Raw genomic sequence first — 27912 nt, 5'->3', positions numbered from 1 at the left:
CCTCCAGTGATGAAGTGGGAGAGGCAGGGCACTTGGCAGGCGAATGGGTAGGAGGAGGAGTTACAACATGATCTTTCTTAGAAACGTCACCCATCCTTTTCTTGGATAGAAAACTAACGATGCCGCCCTTGGCCTTCTCTTCTTGGGCCTCAACTAATTTCTGCTTACTAAACCTAGTCGTCATTCCTGGAAGGAAGAAGACTGTATAAGGGGGAAAAAAAGGCTCGATATTTCAAGAAAGGAGAAGAGTGCTTACTCTTTTCCACAACTTCCAAATTCTTTCAAACCTCAGTAGATGGTTCCAGTGCCAAAACAAATGAAGAAATAAAGATTAGGGAGAAACAAGCTCGTCAAAATCCTTGACGGACTCCAAATATTCCTTTACTCTTTCAACACAATGCCGATGCCTCTTCTTTAGGCGAGGACGTTGGGAAACTGCAAACAAAAACACAAGTGTGTCACATACCATCGTCACTCACAAAAGGAAAATAAAAATAAATAAATAAATAAATAAAACAACAGAAAGACGCACCAAACACGGGAACTCCCCAACTATAAAAAAAATTGGGATCTTCATCCAAGTCCTCACTAGAAACAAAAAATTTTGGGGCTTCATCCACTTCCAAAAACAAAAAAGAAGTTTGGCTTCCAATTTCGAAAAGACATGGGTAATCGATCGAGTATTAACCTAGAAGCCTTATCCTATGGCTTAAACTTATAATAGTCGGGGTCCTTTGATTTCCTCAAATGATAAAAATGGAGGAATTCATCCCTCCTGATGACATCGCCATCATTGGCAGACATCCACACCACCATGCAAGAAACGATGATCCGCCAAGAGTTGGGCACTTATTGTGCCAGAGCAAGGTGCAAATTAGAAAAAAGTTCACTAACAAAGGGATGAATAGGGAAACGAAGACCACTAGTAAAATCGGCCTTGTAAAAACAAACTTCATCAACATAGGAGTGACATGCTCTCTCCTTGTCACTTGGGATCCTAATCTTTACCGAATCAGGGAACTGAATCATATCCTTGATCCACTTCTTGCCCTTTCCCGTAAGGGAACACGAGATGTTCTAGGCTTTATAAGGGGTTGAAGGAGAAGTAGCCTCCGAAATCACACGATCATCAGTCGAGGATAACCCCGTCTCCAGGTCACTAGACCTAACCTCAGACAATTTTAAGGACCTAGCTACCTTAGCGGAGCGGGAAACTAAAGGGAATAACAAAGTAAGAACAGGCTCGTATGGACAGTCCTCCCTCATAAACAGACCAACCCAATCAAGACACCCTTCCTCCACAGATCCAAGTAAACAACCTAGACAAGTGAAAGGAAAAGCTATTGAAGGACAATCTAACCTAACAGAAGAATAATCTACCATGGAAGAACAAGGAAAGAAGCAGGAGCGCGAAGAACTTACCAAGGAATGTAGGACGGAGAAAGGAAGCTTGAAGGAGCAACAAACCCTAAGAGGAAACCTGAACAAGGAAAAAATGCAGAAGTAAGGAAACAAGAGGGAAAATGCAAAATAAGTGGCCAAAACATGCGCGGGAAAACCGAGAAACGTCTGCACGTCAAACGCATCCTAACCGTACATGTGGCATCCAACTGCTCAAACATTAAGTCGTCATAAATGCACAGTACACGGAATACAAAGCATCAGATGAATTTGTTCTTATCTCATCTAACAGATGACAATTCGAACAAGGGAGCAGCTGATGAGTCAGAAATTTATGGTCGTCACTACGCAAAGATCATCATTTACCTAGAGAAGACGTTGCGCATTTATTACGATCATTGATGATGAAACGTAACGGACAAAGCAACGGTCATAGAATAAGCTATGAACTTCAAACAAAGATTATGTAACGCACTAGCCGTTGAGCATAAATACAATGATTCATTACCTATTGATTAGGCAATCAACTATAAAAGAGAGAGCACCAGAAACCCAAGGTACGCCTAATTACACACAAACACTCTACAAAATCACTCTTCAGTCTGTTTCTCTCTAAAATATTTCTCCCTTACTGACTTAAGCATCGGAGGCTGTTTGGCTAACTCCACACTGGCATGTTACTCTTCTACCCAATTCATTTTGTAGGTTTTTTCTCCAACAGAGATGACCCCAATCGTAGCTTCGTCCATCTGTTATGACGAGGAGCTCAACTGTTGATTTTTTGCATTGTCGGTGCTCATCCGGAAATACCAACAAAAATGCCAAATAAAGGAGAAAAGAGACTCGTAAGACCTATGGTTTAATACTAGGTCCTTTGTTGGGGATGTTTTACAACATGGGCCAAAAACACAAGAGCGACCCAAATCTCCCATTGGGTTCTTTAGAACTAATTATTTATGGAGAGTATCAAACTTAAAGTTCCAATATTTGATGAATAGAGGCTAATGCTGCTTTAACAAGAGAGAAATAAAAAATGGCAATAACAAAAATGCTGAAAAATTCATAAAAATAACATGGGTTCAAAACTTCGACCTACAATCAATGAAAAGAGGAAATTGAGAAAGGTCATGAGGAAGAGAGGGAAGGTTCCCCTATACCCATATCTCCACTCCCAAGTTTCAGAATTGTAAGAATCATTGCTGGCTGAATGTGCTTTTATTCTAAAGTTTCAGTTCTAAGGGTAAAACGTGGTTGGTTTGTTTTGAATTTGATTTTGAGATTTTATATTGAGTTTTGGGTGCTCTTAGAGATTGGTTTTTAGGCTAAAAGATGAGGCTGGGGACCTCCAAATTGCTAAATTGATGTTTAGTTTAGTTTGCCTTTTGTTTGGATAAAAGGGTTGGTTTACTTTTATCATCATTAAAGGAAATGCTTGACTAAACCCCCATTGGCTCCACATTTTCAGTTGTTTTAGACCATTGGGGGGGTCACCTAACTGAGGGCTAGCAACTAGAGTTTGCCAATGAGAGCCAATTATGTTTAAAGGTAAAAATGGGTTAGGGCAGAAACTTTGGGCTACAGTCAGCCAGAGCATAAAAGCTCTTTTGGGGTGAAAATTTCGGGTCAAGACCTCCTCCATGAGCTTGAGGTGCTACCAGTGTCTCTTGCCCACTTGGTAGCAAGCTTGGGTTGGGCTCATGCAAAAGGTCCAAAATAAAATCGACCCATACTCTCTAAACTACACTTCCTCAATTTCCCCAATAAGTCGCATGGGCTTGGGTCATACTTAAAGAATAAAATAAAAATATAGTACAAGAATTGAGCTTGAAGAAAAAATACGTCGCAAAAATGGGTATCAACTACATGTATAGAGGAGGCTTAAATATATAGGTTCTAAGTCATTATGTTGTAGGGTAGGTTTGTTGTTTCATTGTTTCCCATAGCTAGGACGTTACACCTCCCAACTTGTAATGTAATGAACATTGCATTGGTCCAAACGGCATGGTTTGTCCTTTACAGTCAATAGGAAATGATCCAGTGACTTTGGGTTATGAGTTGGTGAGTTCGCCACTGGGTACCCAAATCTAATGAGGATCGGTGATCCATGGTTATTACTACCACAAATTATTGAAAGGGGTGCATACATTGTTGTTTGGATGGCACACAGTATGACAATTAGAGAAAGATTTTAACAACCAAAACAAACAACAAAATATCATACACCACAATATTATGCAACATCCCATCAAACATAAATAAACAAACAACAACTATATCATGCAAAACCGTGCAAAACAAAGGTACGATTTGGTCACTTAAGTCTAATACGAAGCTTAGCCCTCAACATCCCCAGCGAAGTTGCCACTGTGAGAGATCTCAAAGAAAAGTGTCCCTCAAAAAAGAGATTCAGGTACCTTTTAGGGCACCTCTCTTTTTGGGTAAGTGGTATGGTGTCGCCACTTATTTTTTCATATAAAAAAAAAAAAATACATGACTAAATTGTTCTCTTCATTGATTGAATAAAAATTACATATCTTGGAAAACTTGAAAAATTACATAGCTTTGGGTCCTAATTACAATCTACCAAATATTTACATGGCTTGTTGTCCTAGTTACATTCTACCCAAAACAAACAAAGACAATGTTAGATCTACTTAGCCAAAGACCTAAATTCAAAGGCTAAGTTACGGAATGGGAAGGTATTAGGCACCCATTCTGCCCAAACAAAATCTAGTCTTCTAGACTCTTGTGACGAATGTACTATGTTATGCATGTTTATTTATTTATGAACGATGTCTCTTCTTTAGTTTTTTTTTTTTTTTTTAAAAATTCAAATCTGTTTTAATGACTAAAAAAATGATTTTGATCTGTCAAAATATCAAATCTGTTTTGAGTATTAAAAAAAAGTGGTTTTTGATGATAAAATTTCAAATCTGTTTTGTTATATTTAAAAGAATGATTTTTTATGACAAAAATTCAGATCTGTTTTGCTATTCAAAAAAGATTTTGTAAGAAGAGAATTTCACTCATAATCCAAATTTATGCAATCATGAATTAAAATAAACACAAACACAATAATACACAATCTCTTTCTTTATTTTAACAATTTGCATGTATTAAGAAAATCAGATTTGCATCTTAAGAAAGATACAAATTAGTTTTGATTTGAAAAAAATTTAGATTTGCATCTCATAAAGATGCATATCTCTTTTTGTTTGAGAAAACTCAGATCTACATCTAAGGAAGATGTAGATCTATTTTTATATTGAGAAAAACTCAGATCTACATCTTATAAAAATGCAGATCTTTTTTTTTTTTTTTTTTTCATTGAGAAAAATTCAGATCTATAACTTATAAAGATGCAAATTTGTTTTCATATTGAGAAAACTTCAAATCTACATCTTATAAAGGTGCAGATCTTTTTTTTTAGATATTGAGAAAAATTCAGATCTGCATCTTATAAAGATGTAGATCTGTTTTTTATAATGAGAAAAATTCATATATTTATCTTATAAAGATGCAGATCTATTTTTATATTGAGAAAAATTCAGATCTACATCTTATAAAGATGCAAATCTGTTTTTGTTTTAAGAAAAATTCAAATCTACATCTTATAAAGATGCATATCTATTTTTTATATTGAGAAAAATTCAGATCTACATCTTATAAAGATGTAGATCTGTTTTTTTGTATTGAGAAAAATTCAGATCTACATCTTATAAAGATGCAGATTTGTTTTGTTTTAAGAAAAATAATTGTTCACATGCAGATTTATTGACATTCAAGAAAAAGATTATAACAATCACATAAAAACAATCATGCTTTAACAAAACAACAATTCACAATTCATGTTATGGATATTTGAAAAATAAAGAGATATAACATGCATCATCACATCACAAGAAAAAGGGTGAAGGAAACAACCTCTTACATGAGCACTCTTTATTCTTGAGAGGATGTTTTAGGGTTCAAAGAAATTTGTTCAATTCTCTTTGAAACCTAAAAACCCTAATTTAAGCAGCAACACTCAGAGAGGGGATCAGAAAATATGGGTGGTTTGAGAGTAAAAAACGTATACCTCTAAAAGTGTAAAAAAAAAAGGTGCTGAATTATAAGGTTCAGTCTCTATTTATAGAGGCCAAAAGACTCTTAAAAATAGGTACAGACGATTAGGGTTTGAATCCGGACGCATCCTTTTGCAAAAAGGTCGAAAAGGGTGTGCCTTATCGTCACCCGAAAGCCGTTGGGCCAAAGCCCACATCATGGAAATTTGGCCCTTTTTTGGAGTGCCGAATTGGCCCTATGGCTCCAAACACTCTTTCGTGTTCGGGTGCCATTTAGACTCTTCTTTTAAGGTTTTTTGGCCGATCCTTGTACCTGGACGTGTTTACATCCTCCGTCTATGATTTTTTATCTCTTTTCTAGATAATTCAGGCTATTTAAGAATAATTATCTTGAAGATAAATACCCTAAAATAAATCTAGAGAAAGTTCAGATTATCCACAATTTTATTGTTATCCAATCATCTCTTTTATTCCCATGCATGCATCCCTATTTTAAACACTAATTATCAACCAATCACAAAATTATTTAATCAATTTTAATTGTTTAACCAATTAGAATTAATTTAAACTAATCATGTGTGGTCGACTCTACCTAGACACAATGCATGTTAACAGTGCAAACTTGATCATGCAATATCTTTCGATCCGATGGTCCAATTTGAAAACCGAAAACACTATTGCGACCGTTAGAATCTCAAGATCATTTTTATGATATGTAATGAATGAATTAATACATGTAATGCAAAGACAAATTGATGCATGTAATGCAAGAACAAATTGGTGCATGTAATGCAATTATGATTTTTGGGGTATATGAATTGGTCATTCAAGCCATTCTCCTTGATTAAATTATGGGTGCAACATTGAGTGTCTACAATAGGCATAGTCTAGGGATGGTAGTAAAAACAAGTACAATTTGAAGAAGATTATAGGGTACAATAGGCCCAACTATTCTTGTACCTAAAGGGGATTATAATCTAATAGTTGTGTTCAATTTTAGATGCAAGGTGGTTGACTCTCTTTTAGTTTCAATTTGGGAATACACATCAAAATTTTATTGTTTAATTTTTTATATATAGTCATTTTTATCACTATTGTGTCATTGATTAGCAACACACTCTATGGAACATTATCTTTTATTTTGAAAATAACTTTCTTTTAGCTATGGATTGTTTAAAAAAAAGGCCAAAGCATCCACAATTTATGTCAAACTATTCATAATTGATGTCAATTTTATTGATATAATTCGGCTCCACTCTTTTTACACTTGTGAAACCTTCTTATATAAGTCTATGATTTCAAATATCTGTTTTTTACTCTAAAATTTTGCTTCTTGCATTATTCAGGTGAGAAGATGGCCTGAACCGTTCGTCTTTCAGTTTGCTTGCATGCAACTAAAAAAAGGTGTCAATTGCCTTTTCCATCATTTGCAGGGATGATGGAACTAAATGCTTCATTTGACCTGATTATGATAATTGGCCACCAAAAACAAATCAACTCGTCTATTGTAGATTCTCCGGTTTTGGCTTCAAATGTTTTTTTTACAAGCTGATTTTTTCCTGATCCTCTGCAGCTTGTACCTGATCATTTAAATAAAGATGCTAATGCTAAGGTCCCAAGGATACATTGAAGCCAATAAAGGTACATATGATTTTTCTTTGATATTGTTAAGTCATGTATTGTGTTGGCTTTCCATTCCGTGCCAATTTGCTTGTAATTCTCTTCAATTTATTGTATTTGTGGGATAATGTATAATTGGGTAGAAGTATTTGAGCGGAAATTGTTGCTAAGAAGAGCATGCATTTTGCTGGATGCTCCCGTGAAATGGACACGTTGGCAAAAAGGTTCCATCTTTCTTGAAAGATTTTGCGAACAAACTCATCACCAATTTTACTCCCGCAAAAGTCCCAAACTTGAGACAGATTAGTGCATGCTCTATCCTATGCTAGCTCAATCCCAATCGATATATCTTGTTCTTATTTTAAAAATATTTAAAAAAAAAAAACCTAAGGAGAATTAAATAGCAATATTCTGATTGCCCATTTGAAAGTGAGAGAACCATGCCCATTGAGATAGCCAAATACTTATCCTTCTCTTTACTCTCCCTCTCACCATTGCAATATCAACGAAAGAGAATATTGTAACCATCACTATATACACCATTCTTGAGGGTTGAGAGTTGACTGGAGTTGGAAATCATTAGAAAAATATCATAAATTTAAGGAGACTTGGTTGCTTCTGGTTGGCAGCTCAACTTGTGGATCCGGCAACTAGATGGAGAAAAGACTCAACATAGTCAGTTGCTAGTTGAAACTTGAAATGATCCACTGGATCGTTTTAGTGTTGGTGATACAGAGAGGTTTTTCTGCCCGGTTCTTGAGTTTTGCTCTTCGATAACACATCCGATGTTAGCTTGTGATTTGCTTATTTGCCCTACCCAATTTTATATGCTTTAGATGTTTATATTTAAGTCCATGCAGTATTGAATTAGTTAATCACTTATATTTGGGATAAATTGATGATATACCATAAAAAGTGATTAATCCCTAAAATTAGAATTTAGGGTGCAAATCATTATCTAGGTTGTTAAGTAATCTCTCAAATATTTTCTACATTTAAGAAACCTGCCTTTCTTTTCTCCCTTATTTCATTAACATCACTAATTGCTTAGAAGATTTTGGTCTTCCATGCTTTTTGAATAATCATTCTCTCTTTCTTAAATTTTTCCACAGGTCGAGTTTGTTTCTAACCCAGAACCAACCCATTCACTTCAAGTCCCTAAGATCTAGACCCACCACCAACCAGTAGGAATAGTCAGTTCGGGTGGGTCAAGCCTTCACAAGTAGTGGTCGGTCCTTGGTCAGAGTCAGGCTAGATAAAGTAGTTTCTAATGAAGTTGAGATGGATGCAAGTCACTTAATATTAGGTAGACCTTGGTAGTATGATGAAGCTACTTATAGGTGTAAGGACAATGTATATATATTCTTTAAGAATAGCAAAAAAAAAAAAAAAAAATTATCCTTGGTCCTATTAAGGAAGGCAATGTACCCAAAGCTTCTAAAGAGGAAGGGAAATCATCTCTTCGCATTGTCAACAATGAGGATAGGTTTGATAAGGAAGCTAGGGAGTTGAAACAGGTTTAGGTCATAGTGGTGACAGATGGAGAACCAAAGAAAGTTGCTGAGATACTTGTAATTCAACCATTGATCAATGAATTTGAAGAGCTTTTTCCAGATAAATTGCCTGCTTGCAGGTTTACTACCAATACGTGACATCCAAAACTACATTGATCTAGTTCATGGAGCTAATCTGCCACACTACCGAATGAATCCTCAAGAGGGTCAGATTCTGCAGGGATAGGTAGATAAGCTTCTAAGTAAAGGACAAGTTAGGGAAAGTATGAGTCCATGTGCAATACCAGCATTACTAAACCCAAAGAATTATAGGAATTGGCACATGTGTATGGATAAGTCAACCCATCAACAAGATTACAATTAGGTATGGATTCCCTATTTCCTGATTAGATGATATGTTTGATATGTTGAGTATGCCCAAATGCTACACTAAGCTGGATCTCAAGAGTTGGTATCTTCAGATTCAAATTTGATATAGGACAGAATCTACTATTCAATTTTTGTAATTATATAATTTTGGTATTTTTATGTAATTTTTGTTATTTTAGGTTTAGATTATTTATTTCCTTGTTTTTAGGTGCCTTTAATGCTTTTTAGGTCAAATTTGGTTCTTGTTATGGTTAGGTATTAATTAAGACTTATTTTAGAATATATTTTCTTGTCTATCAAGTTTTACAAAGCCCCTTAAATAGGTCCCTAAGTATGTAAATGTTTTTTTGAGAGATTATTATTAATAAAATTTAGAGTTTTTCTCAAACTTTTCTCTAGTGAATTCTAGACCCATCACCTTATGGATTCAAGAAATCCCTTGTGGATTCAAGGTTTACTACCAGAAACTAACAGTTTAGTTTCTAATCCATCAAAGAAAGCATTGTGTGTGCTTTCTTCAAGATTCTGTGACATCAGTTGTTATCAAAGCCTTGACTTACCCTGGTCTAATGGCTAATCGGCATGACAGTAACCACTACAACAACAACAACGAAGTTGAAGATGTAGCTCTCACTACGGCTGAGTTCCACCAATTTCGTGAAGAGAGACAGCAAAATATGCATGAAAATCGGCAAGAGTTGCTACTCATCTTGCTAGGAAATCATATCACAACAATAATGATCAACATATTCAAAAACACGCTTCTAACTACAAGAAAAATACATTCCTTGATGGAGATATGTGTAAGTTGGATTTTATTGACTAGCTTCTTGATTTGGAAGAGTATTTTAATTTTTGGAAGATTTGTGATGAAGAAAATCTACAACCTGCATCTAATATATTGGGCGATGAAGTAGAGGAATGGTGGGAAGACATTCAAATCAGCAGAAAGCGTCAAGATAAACATCCAGTTTGATCTTGGCAAAGAATGAAAAGGGTATTAATTGATTTATGGTTTCCTAATGACTATTATGATATACTAGATTACACAAGTGTTTATTATAAATCTATAAATTCATATGAAAAACAATATGTTCAAAACATGAAGGTCAACCACAAAACCAAAATTATCACAGCCAAGTCCATATGTTAAGAAAAGACAAGTTTGAGAGTTGACAAGATGCAGCCAGTTTCTAAAGAAAATTTTGAAGTGGTTAAAAAAGATCAAGATTTGCAACAAGTTGTTGAATTGAAGGTTGAAGATACCACTTGTAAAAAATTTGATGAAGAGGTCAAAGAAAAGAAGGTTGAATTGATTTTGGATAATTACAAAAATCAAGAGATGGTAATTATTGAGAATATCATGGAAGATTCAATTGAAGTCAAATATGAGGATGAGTCCACAACTCACAATCCCCAAGTTTTGGTTGATTTGTTGAAGATGACTACACAATATGTTGATTTTCTTGGAGTAGAAAATTTTAATTTTCTTATCAACTCTTTGTTGATTGATGTTGCAATTAAAATGAAGGCCAATGAGAAAAACTTTTATGGTGTATTTCAAAACTTGAACAAGCTACTACAGCATTCAAAGTATTTGTTTATTTGGAGCAGAAGATTTCAAATCTTGACTATCAACTCGAAGACAAGTTTGTTTCAAGTGGAAGGGTCTAATGTAGGACAAAATCTACTATTTAAATTTTGTAATTATATAATTTTGGTATTTTTATGTAATTTTTATTATTTAAGGTTTAGGTTATTTATTTCCATGTTTTTTGGGTGCTTTTAATGCTTTTGAGGTCAAATTTGGTTCATATTATGGTTAGGTATGAATTAAGACTTATTTTAGAATATATTTTCTTATCTATTAAGTTTTATGGAGCCCTTAATCGGGCCATAAGTCTATAAATTTTTTTTGAGAAATTCTTATTAATAAAATTAAATAGTAGATTTTGGGGATGAGTGAAAGACAACCTTCAAGACAAATGAAGGGTTGTATAAATAGATGGTAATGCCTTTTGGATTGTCCAATGCTCCCAGCACTTTTATGAGTCTTATGAATCAAGTATTAAAACCATTTATTTTGAAGTTTGTGGTAGTTATTTTGATGGTATCATGATTTACAATAAGACGTAACCAGCCTACTATAATTATTTGCATGCAATACTGAAGGTGTTGTAGGCCAATAAGTTGTACATCAACTTGAAGAAGTGCAACTTCTTGACTACTAAGTTGTTGTCCTTAGGGTATGTGATTAGTGTTGATGGGATTCATGTTGATAAAGACAAGGTTCGTTTAGTCAGGGAGTGGCCAACTCCAAAGACAGTGAGTGGTGTACGAAGCTTTCATGGCCTAGCAACCTTCTACATGAAGTTTATCCGAGATTTTAGTAGCATAATGGCTCCCATTACTAAATGTCTAAAGAAGGAAAGTTTCTCATGGGAAAAGAGGCATAGCCAAGTTTTGCTTTGATCAATGAGAAGTTGAGCACTACTTCAGTTTTGGCCTTGCCCAACTTTGAGAATGTATCTCAGGTTAAATGTGAAGCCTCTGTGATTGGGATATAAGCTGTTCTTTCACAAGACAAAAAAACTAGTAGAATTTTTTACTAAGAAAGTTTGTGAGGCTCAGAGAAAATGGTCAATGTATAATATAGAGTTCTTTGTTGTATTATGAACTCTTAAGCATTGTGACCATTAATAAGAATTGGGATCTCTTTGTGATTCACAAGTCTGGTGTCACTAATAAAGAGGCAGACACGCTCAAGAGATGAACATATCTGCTAGTCAAACTATGTGTGGAAGTTGTAGGGTTTGACTACCTCAAGTAATTGTATGAAAAAGATGAGGAATTTGGAAATATTTGGGGTAAGTGCCAACAAACTCTTACTAATGTGGATAGCATGTACATCTAGGATGGTTCTCTCTTTCGAGGTAATCCCAAAAGTTCATTAAGAGAGCAGATTATTAGGGAGCTACAGGGTGGAAGTTCAAGTGGACATATAGGTAGGGACAAGATGATAGCACTTGTGGAAGAAAGGCCAATCTTAGAACACTGGTTTTTAAATGCTATTACTGGTTCCACAAGCACCATAGGAGGACCTATCTATAGATTTCATAATGGGTTTCTCTTGAACCCAACGAGGTATTGATTTTATTTTTGTTGTGGTTGATAGGTATTCGAAGATATCCCACTTCATAGCATGCAGGAAAACCTAAGATACTACTCGAGTAGCTAATGTGTACTTTGAAAAAGTTGTGCGTTTGCATGGAGTGCCAAAGTCCATCACCTCTAATTGAGATGCCAAGTTCCTCAATCACTTCTGGAGGACCTTGTGGAAGTATTTCGACACTTCCTTGAATTATAGCAGCACCAATTATCCTTAGACAGATGGCCAAACATAAGTGGTTAACCGCACTTTGGGAATTCTTATCCGGTATATATTTCAGGGGAGAAACTCAAGCAATGGGATCTTGCCTTGTCACAAGTAAAGTTTGCCTACGATAGTATAGTTAGCAGAAGCACTAGTAAATCCCCCTTTGTCATTGTCTATTGTGTGCCCCCAAAACACATTTTGGAACTTGGTCCCTGTATTTGAGCTTCCAGGAGTGAGTCAAGATGCAGAGAATATGGTTGACTATACTCAAGCCATTTAAAAGAAGGTGAGGTAGAAACTTGAAGCTTCGAATGCCAAATGCAAGGAAGCTACTGATAAGAAGTGACGTGAAAAGATCCTGAGTGTTGGGGATTTAGTATTGGTCTACCATCGAAATGAGAGGTTTCCTATTAGTACCTACAACAAATTGAAGGATGGGAAATATAGGCCGTTTCAGATTACTAAAAAGATCAACAACAATGCTTACATGGTACATCATCCACCGAACATGAATATTTCTTCTACCTTTAATGTTGCTAACTTACTTGAGTATCATCCTCCTAATTAATGCGCCAGGTAGTGGGAACTCAGGGTTAAGTTCTTTCCAAGTGGGGGGAACTGATATAAAACAAAAAACCATGGCCTTCTTGGAACAGCAAGGGTGCCCGAAATCGCGACACAAGGCAAAAAGGCACTAGTAGAAATCATCGTGGCGACAGTGTAGGAAGTACATAAAATTTGGCTGACTGAAGGAAAACGATCTTCTGATCAAATATCATGGCTTTGCCAAGTGGTGTGCCTTAATTTTGGCGAATTCCTTCGTTTAGGCTCTGAAAACAATGGTTTTGCTGTTTTTAGTCATTTTGGTTTCTTTAATAACTTTTTGCTTAAAAGTTAGAATAAGGCTCCGTTTGTTTTTGGGAGACCCTTAAAGTGTGTATTTTATGATTTTGCATTTAACTCAATTCTTCCATTTTTTGGTAAAATTTGATATTTTACTACATAATCTCATGATTAGTGCAAATTATGGTTTTGAACGGTTTCTTAATCGTCTTAGGGTTTTATCTTTTTAGTATTTATATGTTTCGTAACAACCAGAGGCAAAGGAGATTATTATTAGTAAAATTCGAACTTTTGTCTATTGTTTTCTCAAGTGGATTCTAGATTTATCACATTGTGGATTCAAAGGACCCCTCATGGATTCGAGCTTTACTACCAGGAACTAGAAGTTTAGTTTCTATTTTATCAAATAAAGCATCATGTGTGCTTTCTTTAGGCTTCCACGATATTAGTTGGTATTAGAGCCTTGCCTTACCCTAGTCACCAGTGAGACAGTAACCACCGCAACGACGATGACGAAGTTGATGACCTATCCCTCACTAGGGCTGAGTTCCACGAATTTCACAAGGAAATTCAACAATTACGTGATAAGAGCCAACATTTTCTTGAAGAGAATCAACAAGAACTGTGCAAAATTCACTAAGAAATTGCTGGCCTTCTTGCTCGAAACCCTAATCATAATGATGAAGAGTAATGTGATAACCAAGTGCATGGCCCTCCCCATGGCGGTCCAAAAAATCAAAATAGGAAGCCAGCCTATGACAATTCCAATGGTGAGGATGAAGAGTATGTAGAAGAGGTCCTCGGAGATCGCCGTAGTCCCATAAGGGATTTTGGTCGTAATTATCAAGATCAGAGAGATTATCGTATGAAGATAGAATTACCATCCTTTAGATTAATTGTACATAGCAAATAAATGCATGGTTTATCCTTTAATTTATGTGCTTTTAATTAAGTTTTGTGCAATCCTTTTATATTTTCTCTTGTGGGTAGATGTGTTAAGATGCTAACTTCCTAGTTATATTAAATTAGAAACGAATTAATCCATGCATGAGTATAAAAAGCATAGCAGGGATAGGATGCTTTGAGATCTAGAGTTATACATTAACATTAAGCCTCTACTAACCCACTGTATCAAATAAATGTCATGTCTCAAATTGGACTAAAAATGATAGTCTTTTCCCAATCATCTAATAGTTCTTCTTATGGTTTTAAAAAATGGAACAGTCAAAGAACTGAAAAAGAAATCGGTTCTTTTTTTTTTTCTGGTTTTTGACAAGTTTTTTGGTTTTTATCGGACTGATTCTGTGTCTAGTTCCCGATTAAAACGGCCGGTCCGGTCTGATTTTTAAAACAATGGTTTTTCATGCTACTTTTGGGTGGGATTGCTTATCCGTAACCTATCATTTTACTCTTCTTTTGTTTCAAATGGTGATATTGGCGTTTCAAAGCACATAATTCGACAAACAAATCTTTTCTTATGTGCTTGAAAATAAATTGCCAGCCTTCCCACTGTCTTCTTGGTTGGCTTTGTTTTATAACCATACCTTACTTGCTGGCTTCTCTATGCCAGATTTGCATCTGCCATTCTCAGTATGTGATTTATAATCATTTTGAACACATTGGGAATTCATCAAATATTCATATTATTGGAATAATTATCAAACCGACTGGATGTACAGAGAAATGAGTTACTGATGTGTAATCATTTTGCACACATTTGGAATTTCAAAATTTTAAATTGTTTAAACAATGATTAAATTTATTGTTTCCTAGTAGCTAGGTTTTAAGTGGTAATTTCTCATGTTATTAGGCTACAACAAAATAGACCAGATGTGATAGAAAGAAAGGGATTCCCAAAACCTAGTCCATAATATGATGTTCAGCATACATCCGTTAAATGTTTGAATATACAAGCACCAAACTAGGAACAAGGTGGAGAAAATTATGGAATAAAAAAACATTTCAACTGCGAAACGGTAAGCAACCATTTCGCTCCATCATACATACATACATAATAAGAGTGAAGCAGGTTCCATGTTCCAATGTCACTTTAGGCAGAAAGGGTCTCATTTCTGGCCTTTCTTTTTCCACAAGTCTCCAAACATTCTAATCCCAGAACCTTTCCGCTTTCCACTTCCGAAACCATCTAAATCATCACCCATCCCAGGTGATCCCACAAAGCTAGTGTATCCACCAGTTGGTGGCTCAAACACGCCGCCAAAATGCTTATCCATGGATACACACCTCTCAGAGATCCTTCCATTCATCTCCACACCCCCAGCAAGCACTGCTGCTGCAGCATCTGCAGCTTTTCTCCACTGCTCTGTCTGTACTCTCAGCTTCTTCATCTCTGCCTCCAATGCCTCCTTTGCTTCTTCCACAGCTTTCAGCTTCTCATTCTGCAGAGCTGCAGTTGCTTTACTTGTTTTCAGCTCTTCTCCCAGTTGGCTCAACCTCAAGGCTGTTTCTTCTTCTTTGGTTTGAGTTGATGATACTTTTAAAGCAGCTTCAGTCAGCTCATTTCTCAGCTTCTCATTTTCTTGTGTGAAGACCTCCAGTTCCTTTTCCTTCTCTTCTAACTTGGCTTTTAGCATATTTATCTCATCGTCCTTCAGAGCCAAGTCATGGCAGGATTGTTTCTCCACCTCAGGATTTGCTGGTGGAGCTTCAGTTGATAAGTCAATTGTTTTGGTTTCCTTTTCAACTTGATCAGTCAGCTGACTGTGTTCAATCTTGGGCTCATCAACTGTAACTTTCTCCACTGGAACTTCAAAAACATCAGTTCCCTGCAGGTTCTCATCCAGACCTTCATCCAGAGGGCTGCTGCCACTTTTGTTACATTCTTGAATTTCTGTTGGAGGATCCTTTCCTTGGATTTCCACTGGTTCTGGAACAACCGGCTTCAAAGATTTCTTCTCTAATTCTTCCTGTGCTTCTTTCTTTGCAGCCTCAGCTGAAGCTAATTGGTCTTTCAAAATCCTTAGCTCTTCTTGTGCTTGCCCAAGTTGAGATTCTAAATCTGCAATGCGGGTACCAAGTTTCTTCTGGCTTACAGGATCAGATTGGGCACCTCTTGGGGACCTACGATCCCCTAGTTTAGGACTCCGGTCAGTAATTGGTCGATGATGCAGTGAATCTGAATCTGAACTTGATGTCCTGAGTGGATTTGGGCCTCGAGGAGACTGCCTTTGAGGTATATCTGTCCCCCTATTTATGATTAAATTTGAAAAAATAAAAAGAATGAAAATAAGAAAATTCAATTACGTTGAAAGGAAATCATGACTCCCTAAATATACTAACAAGAAAAAATTTATAAAGCAAGGAAATTATATGCATTTAATTTAATAATTATTATTGCATATTTTACTGCAACAAAAATTAACATAGCCAATTCCACTCCATTGTTCTAGGTACAAGAAATCATGTGTTTTTTTTAATGAAATCAGAAGCTTATAGTGGTCCTCGTAATTCATATTGACCGGGGATTCCATACAAGATATGAACTATGTTGAATTGTGCACTTGTACATAAAGATTTCCAGCCAAATACACAAACCCACTCACAGAATCCATTCTTCCTTAAAGACTGCTAGAAGAGTTTGCAAATCCAAGAGATCAGCATTCAATTTTTTGGGAGAGATTTTTATAAACCAGAACATTGATAGAATGACATTGTAGAGCTCAATCAAAGGCTAATTTTAATTGCACCGCAACCATTGTGGAATTCAACATGGGCATCCTCCAGAAGCAATTATACAATAAATCATCAAGACATTTTAGTCTTGCCAATAAAATTATTTACGATATCAAAATATTTTTATGTCAGTTTCAATTGGCTTGTAGTTAGAGGTTATATGTACAAACAACATACATGTCGGATTTGGAAGTTGGAACAGAATCTACTCATTATGACAACTGGTTTTGAAGCATGCGTCATATTTATGGAGGACTAAGTTCTCTAACCTTGATCTTGGCATTTTTGCTCAAAGACTATTGAGTGAAGAAGAGAGAAAAGCAAGTCCTTGTTTGAAGCTTCTGATCTGCAAAAAAATAAGGAGTTAGCAAAATGAAAGAAAATCCAAGTAAAAAATTTATTGTAATCTTCAAACATGTTCTCTCACAAAGAAAATCCATAGAATGTATTAAAGTTTATAAAGTATGATAGTTAGTTGCCACTCTTCTCAAAAGCAAGAAAAACCAGTATTTCCAAAACACTAACCAAACCAAAGTACATTTAGACACTACTTTTCTAACCAGAAGGCTCAAAACTCCACATATTCAACAAATGAAAGAAAAAGGGTGGCAAGTATGGCCTTGAGCCTTGTCACCTTCACTTGGCCCAAAATCAGAAGCATGTGTAACTTGCTAATCGGAATAAATAAATAAATGCTTAACGTACTAGGCCTCCTTATGCACCAAACTTCGAAGTTTTTATCGCCACTTTACAAAATTCATAAATAGTTTCACAATGTTCTACAACATAAGGCATATCATAAATGATCCACCACTACCCACCTATTTAAATGAAAATTTCAATTTTGCTCCCAACATTCCCCAAACTATTACTCCAATGTTGTTTACTGTACTTGAATTGGAGTTAAACCCATGAATTTATGCAACCTACTTTTGTTAGGTGACACTATTGTCTTTCAGATGTCCTTGCCCGACCCACTACCAACCTACATGGCCATTTTTAACCAACATTATTGAGACACTGTTACTTATGGACCCTCTATAGCATCAACTTGTTCAAAAGTTTCAGGTAATAGTAATACTATGCCTTTGGCCTTGGTTAAAAAGTACATGGGGAGAAAAATTGACAGCAGATTCAAGAGGTGTAAATAATGCATAAGACATTAAAATGAAAGTTCCGAGAAAGAAAAAAATACTATTACTACCATATAGTCCAACTAATGTATAGACAATCCTCCCACCCACCAACCGTGGGTAGCCCAATTACAAGTTCAATTTACTTGAACGTAGAGACAAATTTAAACAGGCAATCAGAAAGTGGTGGAATCAGTATTTTATGTAGGAGTTAAAATTGCCTATAAATTACCAAATTACACTTTACCACTTTAAACTATACCTCATATTACACTTTGCACCCCAATGTCAAATTTACTTTTAACTTGAATGAAAATCCAAAGTTTAAGGTGCAAAATGTAATCAAGAATATAGTTTAAGATGATCAAATGTAATTTCTCTTTTGTTTTTAAGGAATTGAGAAGATGGACCACCGAGGGTGGTTGGTTTAGTAGTCATGGGCTCACTCCTAAGGGTTTGGAAGGTAGAGGTCTTAAGTTTGAATCTTTGCAATGGGAAGCGCCTAGAAAATAACTTCATGCTCTCGGCTCATGCTCACTAGCATCTTCGATGGGGCTAGGTGGACAACTATGGCTCATTCGGATCCCCTGTTCCCATAGACCCGAGTCCAGCAAGTAGAGTGTCACTATAATCACGCCCAGATTGAAAACGTTAACTCAAGTCGCCCCCTTTTACCCATTTTCCATTTAGCAAAAAAAAAAAAAAAAAAAAAGAAGGGCAATTAGGTCTTTTCACATGATGTCATACATTTCCGTCCAAATTAATAGCAAACTTGACATCATAATGCAAAGTGTAATAAAGGTCATAATTTAAGGTACAAATTATGCATTCAAAAAGTTTAGGTTACAAAATATAATTAAGATTATAGTTTAAGATAGTAAAATATAATTGCCCCTTAACACTATGTTTGGAAGTTTGAAGGAAAAGGAGAGAAGAAAAGTTTAAGAGGGGAAGGGGTATAGTTTTTTTTTTTTTTTTTTTTTGGAAAATCATGGTAATAGTTATCCATTCACCTTGTTTGGAAATTTTAAAAAATTTGTAGAGGAAAGGGGATTAGATATCCCTTCTATTTGTTTAAATGTTTTAAAAATTAAGTAGAGAAAGGAGAGAGGATAATTTTATATAAATTGACAATTATGGCTTCTTTTATTAATTTTAAAGAAATAAATATAAATTGACATCTTTTCCTATTAAAAAAAAATGATATTGTAAGGGTAGAATTGACATTTCAATTTTTCAGACAAAAATATTATTTTAGTCCTTACATTTTAAAGTCATTATCAATTTGGTCTCCCTATATTTTGATAACAGTCAATTTGCAAATTAACAAAAACAAGAACCAAATTAATTACAACCAAAATGTAGGGACTAGGGACCAAATTAAAAATTACACCAAAATGTAGAGACAAATAATATTCTTGCCTTCTTTTTAATCCACTCCACCTCCAAATTTTCCTAATTTGGGGAATTAAAAATGAGAGGTAAGACACCCCTGCAAACCCCTCTCCTTGACCCTGATCTCTTTCAAAAAATTCGAATCAGATTCATTAAACCATATCCCTCCTAAAACCAACTTCTTAAGTCAATTTATTAAAGTAAAACACAATTAATGTAGCACCATTAACAGACAAGGCAAGTGTCAAAGTCAACCTATCACCGCAGACTCTTGGTGTGAGGATCATTCCACAAATATAAGTGCTTCTAAGGTGTGGAGTGCGAGAGGTAAGGGCTAAATCCAAGCCTCCAAGAATGAGTTTTACACACATATACACTTAAATTAGACTAAAGTATAATTTCTATCTTATATAAAATAAATAAATAAATAAATAATTTTTTATAAAAATGTCAATGTCAAGCTCAACTTCCGCGTTCTTCCCTCTCAATAATGCTATATCTGAGCTGGGCTTACAAAATTTTCAAACTTATGGGGCAACCCATTAAAATATAAATAAATAAAAAGAAGAAGAAAGAAAAATCCTATTTATTTGAGCAAGAAAGTGAATGCAATTGAAAAAAACTTGAAACCATGTATACTGGAAAAATCAGTTGACATAAACACAATTCGCTGGATCAAAAAAGTGTTTTCTACTACTTTTGAAAGGCTCATTTATGTAAGAGCACTGAACTTGATTTGGATACAAAGAAGGTACAATTTAATCTAATTTTTTTTTTTATCTTATAGCTTCTTTTCTTTTTCTTTTTTGAGAAAAGAAAAAGGCTATAAGATTTTATATTAGATTTTTTTTTTTTCCTCAAACAAACTTTGATAGTTATAACAGATGAAATTAATAATATTAATCCAAATGACCAGAACTCTGCGGCGTTGCAAACAAAAGCAATTCAATAGATTTTTTTTTTTTTTTTTTGTCCATTTTAGCCCAATAATTGACAAGGGTCTAGCTTTAAAATAACACGTGTTCAAAAATAATCACAAATAATCACATGTTAAGATCGTATCATATGGAGGTCCATTGAACCTAAGTCTTAATTGGATCATGAAAATGATCAATAATAAATTAATATCTAAGCTTATAATACTCACGTCTCTTCAAACAGTAGTCAAATATGGGCACTAGGCTTGTCCTTTCTTGGCAATAGAATAATAATACTAAAATCATCTTATCAAAAAAAAAATAGTAAAATCAAAACTGTGTAATTTGAAATTTGAATGCTCGATTCAAGGTAGGTTTTCTCTTAGTATTTTTTTTATTTTTATTTTTGCAAAACACTAGGCCCTTATATTTTCTAATCTTCTTAGGTGGTGTGCGCTTCTGGGACAGTGTAAAAGCATTCTCAGAATGTGGGTCTCTTTTATTTAATCCCCCTTGTAAGTCCATAAGTCCCCTCTATCTTTTTTACCCTTCCACAAAAATATCTTCACGCTATATTGTTTATAGCAATTTAAATTTTGACAAGGGCACCACTGTCATTTCAGAATCTTCTCCAGCTTTTCAAGACAAAGCAAGTTTATATGTAGTGGTTGAGGTTGAAAAAACTCGTGCCCTTTTTTTGAAATGGTGAAAACACTCATGCTCATGTCTCAGTCTCTCGTAATACTAATAAGTAGAGTAAAAGCCCAGTTCACGCGCCACCACCAGCGTCACAATTTTTTTTCTTATACTATATATTGTTTGTGATACAATAAAGTATAGATGAAAAATCGTTTTTTTGGCCGGAGGAGAAAGAGAGAAGAGTAAAATAGAACTGGCTTAAAATAAGTTAATTTTTTATCAAATGTACTTTACTCCACGTTCTTTCCTTCCATCCAAATATACCATAGTCTAATTTTACAACATGCTGACACGTAAAACTGTAAGCCGTGAATACTTTTTACCAATTCTTGATTACATGAAATCATAAATTCACCATTTTTGGTCGATTACTTTCAGCCGCACAAATCATCAAATTGTGATATTAAGCATGAAATTAATTTATCCATAACATTGACGACAGAAGTGAACATCGAAGTTTATATTTATATATTTGATTTAGCAACATTGAGTATAGATTTAGTACAATTATATTCTCGGGTCATATATAGGACCAATAAAAAAAAAATCAAACGAACAGATCAAGACGCCAAGATGGTCCGCCGCGAGATCTGAGGAATTAAAAATATAAAACTGCATTGTTTGACCAAATTAACATCTTTTTGTTGTTCTTTTGTTTCTTTGCTCATCAGTACGTGTGTGAATGTGTCTGTATGTGATCCTACTAATATGCCTTTGGTAGCTCAGGAAAGTAAACAAAAGTCAAAAAAAAAAACTTTGGACTATTCAGAATCTAACATAGTATTAAGGGGGGGAATGGTGGGTACTAATCATTAGATTCCACCTTTTAACTACGTACTAATCATTTTAAGCAGATCAAAGATGAACAAAAAAAAATACCAAAAAGAAATAAATAATTGGTAAACAAAGTTTGTGCCGAGCCTAAAACAAAACAATGGGAGATATTCATGGCAAGTATGAGCTAAAAGAAAGTGAATCTGACCTTGATATCTTTGTACAAGAACAATGTATCATTCAGTTAGGTAATTTTCTTGTGGGATCTGAGTGGCATCAATTGAAGAACTCCATGAGAAACCCAGTTTGGAGAAAAAGAGAGAAGAATGAGAAATGTTATAGGTAGAAGAAGAGTGTGGGTGGGGTTTATCAATGGGGGCAGCTTTTGCCACTTTTTGAAGGACAAGGACTGGGCGGTAAAATAATCCACCAGCAAAGCTATTAAGCTAGAAAGAGAAAGATAGAGAAAGTCTTAGAAATAAGAGAAGCTAGAGAGAGAAAGAGAGAGAGAGAGAGAGAGGTTTGAAGTTTGAAATAAAGCTGGTTACTGTGATAGTGGAGTTAAGAAACAACAAGAGGACGAGGACAGAAGTGTAAAATTAATGAATCGGACTAATAAATGTGTAGTGTAATATAAATCTTGGGGAATCCAACCTGTATCTTGCTTTTTAACTCTTGTCTTTTTGTCCCTTTTCAAAGTTCAAACATTTTTATTTTTTTTCTATGTTCCAAACGCTTCCACTTGTTTTCTAGTATCAGACAACAGTACGTGCATTAAATTTTTTATGTTTTTATATTTTAATGATTACTGTTAATGAGCGTCTTAACTGACCAATTTTCACACAAAATACCGGTGCATCCGCCTAAACATGATAAAAATAGGCCAAAATTTATTGACTTGGCTCGAATCCGCTCGTTTTGATTCGGCCAGAAATTGAATTTTTTGGCACGAATAAAAAACAAGCCAACCCGTGGCTTGTCAATTTTTTTTTTTGCCAACTTAAGCTGACTCAACTAACTTATGACCCAACCTCTTTTTTTTAACAAATTTTTTTTCTAAAAGTATTTAGACTACATGTCAAAGTACTAAGTGCATAGACATAAATGCATAAAAATAATGCACTGACATTATCTAGCCATTTAGTAGCCACCATTGGCCATGGTCATGCCCCTTCATTAAAAAAAAAAAAAAGTTAATTAAAGGGAAAAAAAATACAAAAGGCAAAAGCATTTACAAGTACATATCTACATCACTAAATGTCTAACACTAAGTTAAATACTAAGTAGTAGAGTTAAATTTTACTCGAAAAAGAAAGTAGTAGAGTTAAATACTAAGACTAAGGGTCCGTTTGGATACAGCTGAAAACTGAAACTGAAAACTGAAAAACACTGTAGCGAAATAATTTTTAAATGTGTGAATAGTATCGTGGGACCCATTTTTAATGAAAAAGTTGCTGAAAAGTGAAATTCGTGGGTCCGTGAACAGTACATGATGTGCTGTGATTGGTCCAAAAAAATTTGAAAAGTCAAAGTTTGCGGCTACTGTTCATTGAACAGTGCATGAACAGTAGCCGCAACACCCAAAACGCTCCAAAACGCGTGAAAAAAAAAAAAACAGACAAAACGCAAACGCAGTTTTTTTCAGCCGAATCCAAACGCGCTCTAAGTTACACACCTTTGGTGCGGTGGTCACTTTATAAATATAAGTGTCTGTGGGGTGTGAGAGGGTAAGGGTCAAAGTTCAAGTCTCTAGGAATGAGCTCCACACATATATACACTTAGATTAAGTTAGAGTAGAATTTCTATCTTGTATAAAAAAAATAATAAAAAAATAAAATTAAAAAAAATTAAGAAAAAAAGTCTAACTAGCACAAAACTAAACTAAGTAAAAGAAAAAGTCCAAGTCTATATCATCAGTGAACTTAGAATTTGAAGTGTGTAAACTTAAATATATACTTTTTGTGCCTCTTAGAATCTATCTCTCTCTCAAGTTGTAAATTTGTAGTTATAAGCATTCTGATTATAAGTTATTAACATGGAAGATTTTGTTATTATGACTATAAAGAATTTTATTAATGTTCAAAACTATTGGAATTGGAAGGATATGGAATATTTTATGTTTTTTGATTTGTTGTTTTTTTTTTTAACTTCACATGTATAATAGTAACCCAAATTGTCTAATAATAGTAGGTGCTCACTTAATGAGAGAGAGAGAGAGAGAGAGAGAGGAAAAAAAAAGAGTAACATGTGCGATTCATTTCCTTGATTGATTTGATTCATTCTCCCTAAAAATTTGGTTAAATTTGTTTTTTTTTTTTTTTTCATGTGAAAATATGGGGTAGCCTGACCCACCCACAACCCAATTAGCCTAACCCATTTTTAAACCTAGTCCGTTTTGACCGGCAACCCTATTGACCCAACCTGACTTAACCGTTTGCCATGTCTACATCAACCTCATAAAACACAAAGACAAACTTGTTCTTGAACGATGGCTAGAGAGAGAGAGAGAGAGCCAAATCAATCAACCCATTAATCAACCCATCGATGGCTACAAACTTGTTCTCTCTCTCTCTCTCTCTCTCTCTCTCTCTCTCTCTCTCTCTCTCTCTTCCAACGAAAGTAAGAAAAACTATAATGGGTTGATTGATTTGGCTATCGTTGTTGGTCATCTATGCGTGGGTTGGTCGATTCGCCAGTAGGTGTGGGATAGTTAAGCTAGTTGGGTCACAATCTAGATCAATTTGGTGGTGGAGGACGGCGGTTGCGTCATGAAGTGGTGGATGACAATTGTTGTGGGTCATCATCGTGGTGGTACTTCAATGTCTTGGTTCTCTGTTGACACGTTATGGGTCTTTTCTTTTCTTTTTTTCATTGATCTGGATCTGTTTGATCTGTGTTTGATTTGGTTGTTGACATTGTGATTTGATTTTTTGATTTGGTTTTAAGGGATGGCAATAATTGTTTGATTGGGTTGGAGGCATCAAGCATGACTATGATGTAGTAGGTTTTGTTTGGATTTGTTGATGTTGGAAGATTTGTTGAATTAGGGAAGAATGATGAGAAAAACATAATATTTTAATAGAATAATTAAGGCAAAAATCCAAAACTGGCCCTCTAACTTTCAGCCTTTTTTATTTCAATCCTCTAACTTTTAATTTTGTCATTTCAGTCCTTTAACTTTCAATTTTTGTTAATGTGGTATTCTATTATATAGCTCAATTAGCTGCTGCAGTTAAGGGTGCTAAAACGACGCTATTTTGGCTTTAAAAAAAAAAAAAAAAAAACCATTTAAGGGGAACAACGGAATCAACGACTGACTGGGAATCGGCGATTTCAACACCTCCACAGTGGCACTCTCGCGAGTCGCGCTAATCCCGAAGCTCGACTCAGCCGAGTACCACCAACTTAACTCAGAGACATCGTTCAAGGCCCAACTCAGCACCCTTGGCGTCCCTTACCTCGCTAAACGCCTCCCTTTTTGAATTGTGTCCGACTAGAAATACTTGTTTCTGCCATCCAGTTACAGCGTTCCAGTGGCCGCGATTTCGAGCCCGGGCCCACTCAGTGGGGCCAATTGCACGTCGTGCACGCCAACGTGTCAAGACACATGTGTAGCCAACATGATGTTATCGCTTTACAAATGGTGGAGCTAGACCAACTAGAGGAATGAGACGCTTTAGATCTGTGACGCTCATAGGGACTGGGAAAAGGGTCGGAGAAATTTTTTGACTTAGTCGCTGGAAAAAAACTTGCTAAGTCAAGGAAGCGAGTTAAGAAGATGAAGTTGAAGTAGTGTGTGGATGATTTTGAGAAGATGAAGAAAAAGAGGGGTGGAAGTTGGGAGAGTCTAGAGGTGGAGGTGATGAAGTTAATTTTTTTTTTTTTTTTATACAGATTTTTTTTTCTTTTATATCAGAAATTTTAAAAAAAAAAAAAAAACCCAAAACGGCGTCGTTTTAGCACCCTTAACAGCAGCAACTAACTGAACTCTAACAGAATACCACATTGACAGAAATTGAAAGTTAGAGGACTGAAATGAAAAATGCTGAAAGTTAGAGAGTTAGTTTTGGATTTTTGCCAATAATTAATGATAGAGTATTGAAGTTTTTTTTTTTTTTTTTTTTTTTTGAGACATATTTACAACATGCTGCTAACTCCGCAGCTTGAACCCTTTCTCCCCTAGACCCCCAAGCACTTTGTGCATGGGGAGGTACCAATTCAACTACAAAGCATTTGGCTATAGTAACAAAAGTTGAGTTTTTGGGGGGTTAATTTTGCTAAAAATGCATTAAGGCCGATGCTAATGCTCTAAGTATTAATAAATACTGAATTATGAATTATAATACACATTTTTCAAAGAATAAAATATTTGTTAATAATTCATTGGCTTATACAATGTGTTTGTGTATAATTTTATGAATATTTGTATTTACTTTGGCTATTTTTTAAAAATTTAAAAATATATTATTTAATTGAGTATTAAATGCAATTTAATCACTATCTTTAAGGCATTGTGGAAAAAGAAACTTTTCTTAATTACAAATTTAGTACTTTAACAATTCACAAGTGTGGTTCCTAAAATCTCATGATATCCATAAGGTCTTGAGTGCCCTCCTTCATTTAAAAAAAACAAAAACAAAAAAACAAAAAACAAAAACAAAATAAGGGAGAAAGTTAGTCTTGTCATTTGTATCATTTTAGACATTCAAATTTCAAAATTAAAGTTAAACACACCCTCATATCGCCTCTCTCTTAAATTTTAATGATATAAATAGTTGGATTTTGTAATATGGTAAATCAGATCATTTGAGTGTATGTTGTGCAGACATTTATTAAGTTCCTATCAAATATTTTCTAAGGGTCCGTTGGTTGTGGATGGAAAAGTAGGAGGATAAAAAATGGGTAAGGGACGGAAAACTGAGGGGATTGAAAATATTTTAGTTTTCTCTAATGGTGTTTGGTTGGGGTGGTGGAAAAGTAGATGGATAAAAAAAAAAATTAGTTTAGTTGAGAAGATAGAACGTGTAAATTATATAAATTTACTGCTATGACCCTAGTACTAAAAAAATTTAATAGTATATAAGGAAAAAAAAAAGTTCAGGTAAAGGGGAAAAAAAAAAACCAAACGTAATACAGTGTGAAAACACCATTACATAGATGGGCAATTTTCTTTCAAACTCACTCATTCCCTCCCATATTCTCCCCAAATTGGGGAGAATAACATTTCACCCCAAGTAGTGGGCTAGGGGAGAAAACTCTTGAGCCCCACCATTTTCACTCCATTCCAAACCAAACACATTTTTCTCCCTTATTTTCTCTTCTTTCCACATTTGTCCCCAACCAAACAAACCCTAAGTGTATCTCAGATTTATAAGTGATTGTGAGTAGTCTCAATTGCAACTTCTTCTTTTTTTTTTCTTTTTTTGAGAAGGAAAAACTTGCTGCTTAATTATTCATGAATGGGAAAATCAGACAGTATGAAAAGACAAAACATCTTGTGGAACAGACTCCATCTAGATGAGTAAGGGAAACAAATGTTTTGCTCTCTAGGCTAAGGCACGTGCAACTGCATTGCCTTGCCAAACAACATAAGAGAAAGAAATACTCTGAAAAGAGTTTACAATAGCTTAAATGTCTTTAATGAAATGGCCACCCTTGGAATTTTCCATACAACCATGTCGAAGTGAATTGATAACAAATTTTGAATCTCCCTTAATGACATATTTGTTGAAACCTGTTTCTAGGGTGAAATTCACAGCTCGCTTAGCAACAAGCAGTTCCAGAATTTTGACAATGGGCGGCTTCTTGATCTTCTCAGAAAGTGCAGCCATGACTTCGCCTTTGGAGTTTCGAATGACCACTCTAATTCTGGCCTTGTTAGACTCTCCAAACACAGCACCATCAAAGTTTGTCTTCAGGAATTCAAAAGTAAGAGGACACTTCTTTGAGATAGTCTGTCGGTTGTCGTGAGAAACACATACCAGATTTTTGTAATCTCGAATAAAGTCTCATGCAAAAACTGATATTTTATCCAGCAGCAAGGAAGTCTCGTGGAGACGAGATTTATTACGATGATACCATACAGACTAGGCTGTTATTGCGAATAAAGCTACT

The 27912-nt window shown here is 35.0% G+C and overlaps 1 protein-coding gene across 5 annotated transcripts in view; it reads right to left on the bottom strand.

Moving 5' to 3' along the window:
* Positions 1-15020: 15020 nt before the first annotated feature.
* Positions 15021-27912, bottom strand: part of LOC126720858 (interactor of constitutive active ROPs 4-like) — a 43643-nt gene continuing 30751 nt past the window's right edge. The window contains exons 1-3 of one of the 5 annotated variants that reach the window (XM_050423692.1): positions 22007-22331; positions 17150-17226; positions 15021-16394 (exon numbers count right to left, since the gene is read on the bottom strand). In XM_050423692.1, coding sequence (XP_050279649.1) covers positions 15254-16394; positions 17150-17163 — 1155 coding nt within the window. In that variant the 5' untranslated portion in view covers positions 17164-17226; positions 22007-22331 and the 3' untranslated portion in view covers positions 15021-15253. Of the gene's footprint in view, positions 16395-17149; positions 17227-17405; positions 17430-17514; positions 17642-17701; positions 17815-22006; positions 22332-27912 lie in introns of those variants that run through there. The other 4 variants (XM_050423695.1, XM_050423694.1, XM_050423696.1 and 1 more) reach the window with 4 other exon arrangements.

The sequence above is a fragment of the Quercus robur genome, chromosome 4 (genome assembly GCF_932294415.1).
Source record: "Quercus robur chromosome 4, dhQueRobu3.1, whole genome shotgun sequence".
In the NCBI taxonomy this organism is placed as follows: Eukaryota; Viridiplantae; Streptophyta; class Magnoliopsida; order Fagales; family Fagaceae; genus Quercus; species Quercus robur.
This window is presented reverse-complemented; position numbering and strand designations above follow the sequence as displayed.